Genomic DNA, 12116 nt, shown 5'->3' with positions numbered 1-12116 from the left:
ATGTCAGGTCAGAAGAGCAGCCGTGAGACATGCTGGAAGCCGCATGTTTGCCCTCGTTGCATGGCTTCAACGTGTCAAAGTTCCTGTCTGAACTGCATTAGCTTGTTTTTGGGTCGTGTCTTGAGACTGCATCACTTACCCAATACACAAAAAGGGAGGGGGTACTGCAGGAAACGCAGGGAGAAAATTGGAATCTTGTCAAGTATGATTGACATGCCTACTTGTCCCAGGGAATTCTTACTTAGAGAGATTTTAAGATGGCTGTAAACCAGCTCTTTGTCAAATGAAATCATTGTTCCTTCTGACTGGAAACACATCATGGCAAATCCGTGGAAAGTAAATCATCCCTGAGAGAATTAGTTTAAACTCAAAATGACTTAAGTTTACTCTTTATTTTTGGCTCAATATAAATAATTTAATACTTAAGGCAGTGGCTGGGGCTAAAAAAAAAAAAAAAGGATCAAAGCTTAACCAGCCTCCATATTTGCTTTGCAACAAGGACAAGGCTCAGGTTCTCATCCACAGACACAAAGCCGAGCAGAAGCTACGCTTTAATGGCAGATTGTGCGACGATGCCAATATTTTAATGGCTGCAAATTAAATTGACAAATTAGATTCTTAGCGTAAGTGAATTAAACTTGTGGAATTGGATGAAGATCATCACTTCAGAAACTTTCTAGCAGGATTCAGCCCAGCAGGCAGCAAGGATGTCTGTCAGAAAGAGCGAGGCGTTGATGGGTGAGTAAGAAAAGATGTATTCTGGAATCTTGACGGCGGGTGGATTTTCCTCTCACCGCCTTCAAAGATAAAACGTCGCGATTCCATGTACAGCTCCGGTGCTGCAAAAGAAATGGACTCAAATAACCCGGAAGGCCGACCTCTGAGTAAATTCCGCAATATGAGCTCACTTTTCACCTTGATTCTTTAGGCCACGGAGAACCTTTCTCATAGACTGCGGTGCCGTGTGAACGCTTACGCCTTAATGCTCTTTGACTTTAAATCCCAGATGTAATTGAACTGTCAAGACTGCTGTCTGGGATTGTTTCCGGAGGGCCAAACAATATGCGCGTGCTTATCCGTGCAACCCTGAAAGCTGGATCCTGGAAGATGCCTACATATCATCAATACGTCAAAACAAAGTAATAGTGCGAGTACATTCACGATTTTCAACCGTCAGCGACTGTATCTCAGCGTTGGAATGCCACAATGTTTGCACCTAGCCAAAAGATGACTGGAAGGGCGATAAACATGTGAAGTGCCAGGACAGAAGCTCCTGTAGTCACTGGGCTCTTGTGCTGGTGAATTTAATTAAGTGGAAATAGGGGGATGAGACAGACCTGACTGCAGCAGTCCACTCGCTCTCGACAGGCACAGGGGCATGCTGCTAATTAAAAAGTTTAATTCCACGACTGCCGCGTTGGCATCCGAGTACCCAGAGGTGCGTCCTTGCACGCCTTGGCGGAAGCTTATCAGGAACAGGCAGATTGGGGCGTCCCATGGAGGTGCAGGAGCTAGGCTGTATGGAGAGAGATGGCATCCAGTTTGAGCTGGGAGGCGGCCCTCCTCCTCTCACAGCTTCGAGCCAGCAGTCAGGAGGAGAGAGTCGGGTTGAACTGCAGTGTGGCGTGCTGAGGCAAGGTAAACAAGGGATAAACGGAGGATTTGGGTTCTGTCCTGCTTCGCTCAGCAGTGGATCTGCGTCTGCGACTCGCTCCTCCTGTCAGAGGCTCGTGCCTCGGCTTCTGATGGGAAGGAATCAACACTGCATGCTGTTCATACTCCTCAGAAACTTGCAGATGATTCGCTACACCCTGTGCCCCTAAAAGTATTAGGACACTTAAGCTACACTTAAAAATTGATGAATTGCATTGCATTAAATATCAAAGCAAGCGGCATCTGCAAACAAGTGGCACTGTAGCTTTTCACATCTAACTTTACTTTTCAGAGCTATTTTTAAAAGTGTCAGGGGATCTTTAGTGAATGTATGAAGTCAGTTCTCAACAGGTTCACACAGGTGCAGCTCATCATATCAACTATGAACATGATCTACAAGCATCTAAAGCAAAAAGTGCTTACCAAATACTAATTCTGAACAGTATATCTATTGTTTTACAACTTAAAACTTTTTTTTTTTATTGAGCTATCATTCTTTAAAATAAATTAATTTTCATTTAATTTATCTTAATTAACTATAATAATAATAATAATAATAATGATGATGATGATAATAATAATAACAATAATAGTTATAAATATATTAAATAACTAATAGCTAATATAAATGACAAGAACACAAAACTAAAAATGTAAGTAAAATTTAACTTAAAACATGATATACAATTTTTTTTAAATATTAATAAAACTACAGTATATCATCATCTCAGTAATATTAAAATAACATTGTTTTATGAACATATTAAAATAACTAATATAAATGACAAGTACACGAAATAAAATTACTAATAATTTAAGTAAAATTTAACTTAAAACATGATACAAAAATAAAAACAAATTTAAAATATAAAAACTACAGAACTACAGAAAAACGGTATCTCGATAATAATAAAACAACATTGTTTTGGAACAATATGAGGGTGAGCAAATTAGTGAGTTTTCATCATTGGGTGAACTATCCATTTTTGGAATAATTCAATATAAGAAAATATCTACAAATGGTAGCTTTTGGCATGTTAGTGATGACCACAGAAAATAATTTTCTATCCATCTCTCAGTTTGAACAGCTTTGCACATACAATGGAAGGCTATGGGCGAAGCATGCAAGATGCTACTGATTGCCTTTAACTTGCCTTTAACTCTCAATATTCCTTTAAACTACAGAAAGTTGTAAAGAATGGGGAATTTCTGAAGTTCTACTCTTCAGCAGGAAGCAAGGGGCACCGGGAAATAAATAGGTGGTGGAATTAGAGCGCTTCATTGTGCAGCCTTGTACAGGGCAAGAACAATGCGTGGGCTTCAGCAGCGTATAGCTCTCATTGATCAGAATGTATTTTATCTCCAACAAAAAGGAAGAGACCTTGGTGTAGGCAATGCTGATTCTTTGCTATCTCTTGAAAGGCCACCTTTTTTACAGGCTCACAACCAGACACAAAGATGGAAAAACTCTCCTGAGGTCAAATAGCCGAAGGATCTCCAGCTCTGAATATTGTGTGGCGGACTATTGAATAGAATGAATAAATAACAGATCAGAGAAGCCTGTATAATGATGCAAATGTCCTATTAGATTTTTTTTTTTTTTTAAATACCAGATAATAACCACATACTGTAACATACATTATATAGCATATCTGATTGTTTGTATCATTGCAACATGTAAACTATATTATCACACAGCACTACTCGGATGCTGAAAAAGAGCAATATTTTGCCCTACAAATGGCTTACTTAGAGTTGTCTCAGCATATTAAGCTGGGATATGAATCTTTTAGCACTGCAAAAATTACACACTTCAGCTTTAACACTCTCGTTTTTACCTTCCTGCACTCCTTTAATCTAAAAGTGGACCCCAACAGTGGTGCGATTTGTCTAATGATGCCGAGCTATTATTATTTGACAGAGGGAACGCATTACCCACTCAGTAAAAGTGAGGCTTCTTTTAAAAGCAGACAGGAGTTTAACAGAGCATCCGGTCCTCCCTGACAAGCCTTTTAAACATTGCTTTAGGCTGTAAAGGAGGAGCATCAACATATTTCAAGACTGAAAAGACTACCTAACTTCTCCTGATACATATGCCCAGCAAATGATGTCCAAAAAGCCTTTAGCGCTGGGTATTTATTCATGATGGCTTTAAAATGTAAAACCGGCTTGTCTATGCATCTTTGCATATAAAATATTTGTAAACCGAGTTGCCTTCACATGCATATTAAAGGGAATAAACCACCTAAAAATCAACCTTTCCTAACCTGTATGACTTTCTTTCTTTTGTGGAACATAAACAAAGATATTTTGAAGGATTGCTTTGTCCTTGCAATTAAAGTTAATGGGTTGAACGCCATTGATTTTTAAATGTACACTATAAATTAACTATTTCTGTAGTAAATAAAATTGTTAGAGTATATTTCAGCATTTCAACTTCAGTATGTTTCATTTGTTACTTGTCATTTCTTTATAGTTATTTTTGAAATATTAGTAAATTTTTCCCAAGTGTGTAGACAAAAACAAAACACTGAGACATTCTCTTCTGAGATGACATGAGGGTGAATAAATGAAGTAATAAACTTATGCAAATTCTTTAAATTAATGAACTACACGTTTCGCATGTTTAAGCTTTACAGCCAGAGCTAAGTGTGAAATGAGCCACTTCTGTGGATGCAAATCAGTTTGTAAGCATCTGGTGAAATTATGGACTCAAAAGCCAATATTAAAATACAAATGTTGAGTGTGTGTTGTGATGTCATCAAATTCAAGGCCAATCTTTTATTGTCATATCAATTTTTTTTTATTATTTTTTATAAATATACAGTTTGTTTGCAGTTTGTTATTTTTGTTTAGCTTCATTTTGACGTATCGCACATCTAGCCCGACAGTTATTGCACATGTAATATTGTTTCCTTCGGTGAGTATGGTAGTCCATTACATTTTTGATATTCCTCCAAGCTGCAAGTCATGTTCCGAGCGAATGTGGAAACAAATTTAAGGGATTTTCCACGCTCAGGGACACTGAAACACACAAGCACTCTTAGATGTTATTTATTTGAGCTTGTCATCCCCCGGTCTAATGAGCCCCACACAACGAGCGTAATGAAACAGCTCGCATTAACACCCAGGCAAATGAAGGAATGTTATGAGTTTGACTCGCTCTGAAGTGAATTGCGGCAGATGTTGCCTGGCCCCAAAGCTCTGAGTCACAGCCCGAGGCTAGCCGATCCAAGCGGATCCAGCACACGCCGCAGCGTGACTTAATGCTCATTCACTCTCTACCCCTCAGATGCTCTTTGTACGAGTGTCTCCTCACCATAGGCAAACGCTCGGCTGAATGATGTTAGGTCTATGTAGAACAGCAATCTGAAGAAAAAACAGCCTGGCTGTAATAACCTGCTCTGGCTCAGATTGTAAATAGAGTGGAGAAATGTAAACTAGAAAACATTGCAGGCTGATGAGTCAAAGCATGTTGAGGGGCACATACACCTGAGTAAGCACCTCATGATTTGAGCACACCTGGGAGTCAAAGTGCTCAACGGAGCATCCACTGCACCTGGCTCTACTGAGCAATGACTGTGAACATGAATTCGGCATGAAATGAAACAGTCATGCTGCTGTAGTAATTATGTTAAAGCTGGACAAAAGCATCTGCTGCAGCCTGGAGCTCGGTTGCATTTGAATCATCACATATGTATTAGTCTACTGACTAATTGACTGACTAAAGCGTCTCTCAACTGCACATTGGGAAACAAAATCAGATGACCAAGTCTACATTAAGTGTAGGCATACTCAAATGCAATAGGTAGGCCTGATCAAAAGATTTTTTTGTCAAATAAAGATGTATACTATTTCTTATATTATGACTGTACTAAAATTGGATGTATATATTGTCATTTAGCCATACAATCATCTTAGAATAGTCAACATACAATCATTTTGAATCATCTTCAAAAGCTCTGATCACCAAGACGTTTTGTACTAAAATCATGTTTTTTTCTGTATTACTAGACCATTCTGAAAAAAATACAATAATGGTAAATTATGTATGGAATCTCTGAATGCAAGCACTTTTTTATAGTAAAGGAAGGAAAGAGAACTCAACCCTGATATATGGGTCAATGACAAGATGTTTGTTGATGATATGTGGGCTTTGCCTGGATCTATTAAATTACTCAAAAATTGTTTTTTAAATGTCTGATTAAATTTTATTACTTTTTGCATCAGGAGTTTGGCATAATCTTTCATTATTATTTTGTTTGTCTTTTATTTTCTTGTTTTAAATTATTAAAAATACAAATAAATTAACAAATAAAAATAATAAAATAATAAAACTAATAAAATAAATAAATAAATGAATCCTATAAATCAGTCACCGTCATGAAGGAAGCCATTTTGTTGTCATGTGACAAGAAAACCATAAAACAGAGAGGTCTCCTGCACTCTCATGACTATTTTACGTAGGCCTATATACTGTATCTGTATGTGTGTGTAAAAGTGTTTGCAAATTAAAATAATAATAATAATAATAACGATAAGGATTTTGCTTCGGATTAAATCGAATGTTTTGTAAAAATCGGTATAAAACTTCTTCAAAAGCACATTAAAGTAAAGTCAAGAAAGAAGTGGCATTTCCAAGCACATTAAACTAGATTGCTGTCATGAGATCAGACATCCTTATCTGTCACTGACCCATAAACAACACAACAGAGAAACGTGAAGGGCGCACCTGTACCAATCCAGCCCCTTCTCGTAGTTCCTGTCAAAGAAGTGAGGCTCATTCCCAACGGCTCGCACATCGGGATGAACCCGCAAAGCTTCCAGCAGAGCCCTTGTCCCCCCTTTCTTCACTCCGATTATAATGGCTTGGGGCAATTTTTTAACCCCGTAATCCGAGGTGCAGTTCACCGCTCTCCGAAGCTCGCTGTCCGTGGTGCTGAATTCCGGGGGCTCACCAGCAGCGGCGACGGCGGCGGCGGAGCGCGTCGTAGCCGCCTGAGCTCGCACCCATCCCGCCGTCCTCTCGTCGATCCCCACGCTATTTCTAACGCTCGAGACGGCGATGGTTTGCTCTGTCGCCGTTCTTTCGACGAACTCCTCGTCGAGGTAGACCTGCGAAGAGGTCGAGTAAAGTTTTTCCCTCAGCGTAACAAAAGTTGTCTCCTCTGTCACGAGCCTCCCCTGATAGACGTAGTTCTCCTGGAACTGGAAGGAGTTGTAACAGCTCATCAAGCTATAGAACAGATAGGTGACAGAAAGGGACAAGGTGAACATGAATAAGATCTTCCGGGGCACTTTAGAAGTAAAAACCGAAGTGCTGGACCAAAATGCCATCTCTGATAGCAGCGAACCTCTCAGAGAAGTGGCCAGACATGTTTCCACCCCAAGTCTCGCATGGACACTCAACAACAATAATCTGTCACCATCAACACCGCAAACATCTGAAAGTGCGAGGAGGATCCCGCGCTCTCCACGCGCGCTTCGCTTGAGGAAAACGGATCGTTAAAATTCCAGAAGAACGTCTCGAGTATTGATTTCTTATTCCGACGCTGACAGCCTTTGTCACAATTGATCGGATTGAACTTGCAGATGAGAACGGCTGCGGTAGGGCGTCCTTCCAAACGAGCAGCCCTCTCGGCTGTAGACTGAGGGGGTTGATGCTGATGGAAGTCTTGGCATCTTAGAAGAAAAGGGGCAAAGAGATAGCAAAGTCTGTGAAGTGATGTGCAGGGCACGTCTGCACCCGATACCGCTTCTGGAGTGCAATTTTGACACCGCTGTCCTTCACACCGCTGATTTCAAGTGGCAATCGGCGCAAACGCTGGATCTTAATCCAAACGAGGTGCTGATGTCGTATCACGCAGTCATCCTCCCACTGCTAATCCACTAACTTTGAGCGCTGGAGAGTGAGCAGCCTCGCCATAAATATTCATTGACTGCTCTCAGTGGCTGAGAGTGCAGCGCGCAGTCGTAACGCGTCGCGTTGATTGGTAGACGTGATGTGCGCATCAGCCGTGGGCTCATCCAAAAACCAGAATAATACTACAGTAAGAAACTGCTGCTACGTCTACAGCTTTCTACAAGACGACAGGGGAGGAAAGCATTAGACGCGCTTGCAATTTGATCAGAAGAAACAGAAATACGTTTATTTAGACCCATATTTATTTAAAAACAAATAAATAAAAATATTAAAAAACACAATAGAATGCATTTTATTTAATAAAAAAAAAATGATATACCGATTTGTAATATTGCTATTTATTTTATTATATCATTGAAATATATTCTAATAATATTACAAATAAATCTAATACAAAATAATTTAATTTGCATAAAATAATATATAGTATATTTATAGCATTTATTGTATAAATAACTTTTTATGGCTTTAATTTTTGAATTTGATTTTCAAATGCACTAAAACCTATTTAATTTTATGTATAATCAAAGTTTCTGATTAAGAAAATATTGTCTGATCAAGAAAATAGAGTTGAAAGGGGGGGGTGGGTACTGAAAAAGAATGCACAAATAGAAAAAACGGCGAGCAGCATGTTCAAAATGTGATTTTCTTTTAAAACATAGAATAATCTTTTTTTTTTTTTATAGAGCTTACATTTACAGCAAAATCATTCTGTTACAGTGCAGTGGGTGTTTGTCACTCTCATGCAACCTGCAAAGCCTGCAGTGCCAGCACCAGTGAAAGCAGTACTGATAATAGGAATATTACAGCAGCTCATTATATGAATATACTTCTTCCTTTTATTATATCTGATATCACATTTATATTGTTATGACAGAAGCACTAACTTTGGTCTATACAGAGCAGCTCATGCCTGCTCTCTACTGGCCTTAGAGATGCAGGACTAATCCATGCAACAACAGCAGTGGGCAAAGAGTGGTAATTCTTCATGACAGGTACTTTAATGCACATTACAGCACATTAATGCACCGATTGGAGGAGTGACTGTATAAATGAGGAATGATTGAATGAGTGGATGCACGCATTTCTGGAATTCAGCAGTGTTCTTGTGGTATGTTTGCTGAATAATTCAACAATGGAAATTTCTTTATCTGTTGTTTTCCCTCTACCACAGAGTTCCCTAAATAGAAGCATTAAAGAAATATTTACTGTGAAAATGCTCAAAATGTTCATCTATACACTTATTATCACAAGTTATGGATGTTTTTCGCTACTGAATATGATCCAATGATAAGACATGTCTTTTAGGGAAATAAACAGATGACTTGTGAGCTGAATGATGTGTCCCCTTCCTTTAGATCCCTCCATTCATCACGTCCCTCATGTTCTACAGCTTCCAGCTCAGAGCATCCGTTAAAAGTAAGCATTTCATTTTCCTGATAAATTTGAGTTCCTGCAAGCTTCTTGCAGTTGGTTTTTGGAGGCTGTTTAAAAGCAAGAAAGATGTTTGAGCTCTGTATACTGTAAACCTGCACATTTAAATAGGTTTTAAACTAAGTGCACTGTACAATGAGTAGAAAAAATGCACTGTAAAACATACAATTTTAACTGTTAAACAATGTAAAAATGCTACAGTAAAACCTGGTAATGGGTTAACAGTAAGTTCCCTAACTGTATACGGGGAAAACTTTAATAGATCCAGCCTTGCATATAAGGTAAGTTAAATGTAAAATTTTTGGAAGTAAAAGGAACCAGTTATCTCATTATTTACAGTAAAAAAAAAAAAAAACTGTAGCCAGACATTCTTCCCTGGGTGAAACTTCACACTTGATGGTATTTAATTTACATAATTGTCATGTCTTCATAGTTTTTGTTAATAATTATGCATATTAGGGTTTTATGCTATGGTTTATTTTGTTGTTCATTGCATTATTTTACAGAACATGCAGCAGTAATTTTATGTTAAAGGTACAAAACAGATTTTAATAGCAGTAGTTTTTTTATTACAGTTTTAAACTGTAAAATTTACTGGTTGTTCTGCAAATATATGTTAACATTTTTACTATATTCAACCACAGCTGCAATTTCTTTATGTAAAAACAACAGGATTTGCAGCAGTAATTTTATGTTGAAGATACAAAACAGATTTTAATAGCAGTTGTTGTTTTGTTTAGTTTTTAATTACAGTTTTAAACGGTAAAAAAATACTGTTTTTCTGCAAATATGTTACAATTTTTACTATATTCAACCAAATATCTTTATGTAAAAACAGGATTATTATTTATTTATTACAGTGTATGAACACTGAAACACCTACACCTACATTAGTATAGGTTAGCCAAAAATCTGTATGCCATGTGAAAAAAAAAATGAACAAAGAAAACAGATTAGGCATTTTAAGAGTGTTACTATAACTGACACATGCCAGCACTGGAGCGCCTCAAAGATACATAACTTCATATTTATTACAGCACCTACACTGTGAGAAAACATGTGCTGGCTTTTGCTGCAGCTAGCACGTCTTCCCACATATAGGGCACCCACCTATCTAGATGTGGCAGTGTTGCTGTTCTCACTCTCCAATGTTGAAATGACCTCTCAAACTTAGGTACAAATGCTCACTGGAAATACAGCACCACACACTAGGAGACGCAATTCTTTGATCAAACATTCGGATGCATGTTTTTTTTGAAGTTGCTTTTAAAGATAGCACCTGCCTAGAAGCTACAAGAAAATGTAATGTAGAGTTCACAGTGAAGGAAAACTCATTTTTAAATATCCATGGATATTTAAAAGATCGGCTGGCAGTTGGACTCTAAGCTTCTGGCGTGCAGTCCAAAGGGAAATCCTGTGAAATCTGCCAAAAATGCTTGAAACAGACTTATAATTGTCTGAGCTCTGAGTGGCAAGTGGGGAAAATGGTAGTTTGGTCTATAAGCCTGCATAAACGTTAAGACCTAAGACTGCAATAAACTGCATAGCGTGAATGTTAACAAATGACATAAATGTGATGTCCAGTTGACATGATGTTTGTAAAAAAATATTTATTTTAGCCATTACTCCAGTCTTCATTGTCACTTGATTTCCTTCAGAAATCATTCTAATATGCTGATCACACAGTCTCTTCCTGTCTAATAGGCATTTGTTGGCTAGAAGCTAGGTTGTGAACCAGACTGGTCTGGTGCTGTCTCTGAAATTGAAGGATTATAGCAGTAAATCAATTTTGATTACACTCTTGGAACTGTTCATTAACAAATATGCAATATTTACTCTAATAATGAATAGTTTTACTTTTAAATGCCTTTCACACTGAATACAGGCAAAGATTCATTCACATTAAAAATTGCTTTCTTTTGGGCACTTGATTTTATAACCACAACAAGTCCTATTGTTCACATATTGATTTAAGGCTTAGGCTTACTGAGGCCTTTATGATTTATAAAAATATATATATCTTACTTAAAGCATTTTACCTACATTTCCAACCAGCACTGAAGCTGTTTTCCCCTAGATAATACATTGAGCAGACAATATGGCTAAAAAAGAATATGCAGACAGATTGCTCAATGTGCTAACAATAGGTAATTAGTGGACAAATATCAAACGTTAACATATGGTTCATCTATTTAAATATTTTTTTATGCCATGCAGCTTGGCAAAATGTCTAAACTACAATATTTCTTCTCTATCCACTGCCTTCTCTTTCGGACATTCTTATTGCTTGATCATACTTGAACATGTCCTTCCCCTCCAATGAAAACCAAACAAAACAGAAAAATGACATGCTCACCAAGCTGTGAGCTCAAGGCAAAAGCAGAAATGCTTCCACTGTCTGAGTGAGAGAGAAAACGGCAACCTCTGACAGCCTCAGAGGCATGAAAAAAAAAAAAAAAACATCCAAAAGCATGGAAATATGTGGAGAGGGTTGAACAAGCCAGCAGATCTATAAGTCCTAAAGTGTAAATTGATGATCAGCCGATAGTGCCAATGAATTCCACTGCACAAAATAATTTCACCCTCCACTTTTATTTTGGTCCTGGGATGACAGTAGAGACAAATTAAGATGATAATACAACAGAGTACAGTTTAAGGGGGAAAAAATAATCTTGTCCACAGTAATATTGACACATGCAGACATTCAAATACTACCCTTGAATTTAGAAATGTCAGCAATATAACACAGTTTCCACATCCCTTCTATGAGAATGCCAAATTGCCGGATATGAAACGATGCTCTTTGGTTGCTTTTAGTTTTGTGTACACCCAAGATGCATGACTGCATCAGGGCGATAAAAATGTGCTGTGTTACAACCGATGCCTCACGCAGGAAACTGTTATTCCTGTGACATCAGAGGGATGATAACAATTTTGTAAGGCAATAGTGCAACAAGCAGGAGCGCTTTGCTGACACTATAAAGACAGAGTCAGAAATGGCCGGGCAGTCTGTCAATGAACAAGTGAAATGATAGATACCAGGCCTTTATCGAATCAATACCGCTGTTTCCTCCCATGTTGAACAGCCTGCCATGCAGAGGACTAA

The 12116-nt window shown here is 38.1% G+C and overlaps 1 protein-coding gene across 2 annotated transcripts in view; it reads right to left on the bottom strand.

The window, feature by feature from the left end:
• Positions 1–7785, bottom strand: part of hs3st4 (heparan sulfate (glucosamine) 3-O-sulfotransferase 4) — a 113750-nt gene extending 105965 nt beyond the window's left edge. Inside the window, exons 1-2 of one of the 2 annotated variants that reach the window (XM_058768428.1) lie at positions 7008–7785; positions 6386–6889 (exon numbers count right to left, since the gene is read on the bottom strand). In XM_058768428.1, the coding sequence (XP_058624411.1) occupies positions 6386–6889; positions 7008–7030 (527 nt within the window). In that variant the 5' untranslated portion in view covers positions 7031–7785. Of the gene's footprint in view, positions 1–6385 lie in introns of both variants that reach the window. The other variant, XM_058768427.1, reaches the window with a different exon arrangement.
• Between the last annotated feature and the right edge of the window lie 4331 nt (positions 7786–12116).

The sequence above is a fragment of the Onychostoma macrolepis genome, chromosome 03 (genome assembly GCF_012432095.1).
Source record: "Onychostoma macrolepis isolate SWU-2019 chromosome 03, ASM1243209v1, whole genome shotgun sequence".
In the NCBI taxonomy this organism is placed as follows: domain Eukaryota; kingdom Metazoa; phylum Chordata; class Actinopteri; order Cypriniformes; family Cyprinidae; genus Onychostoma; species Onychostoma macrolepis.
The sequence above is the reverse complement of the archived record's forward strand: the minus strand, read 5'-3'. Positions and strand labels throughout refer to the sequence as shown.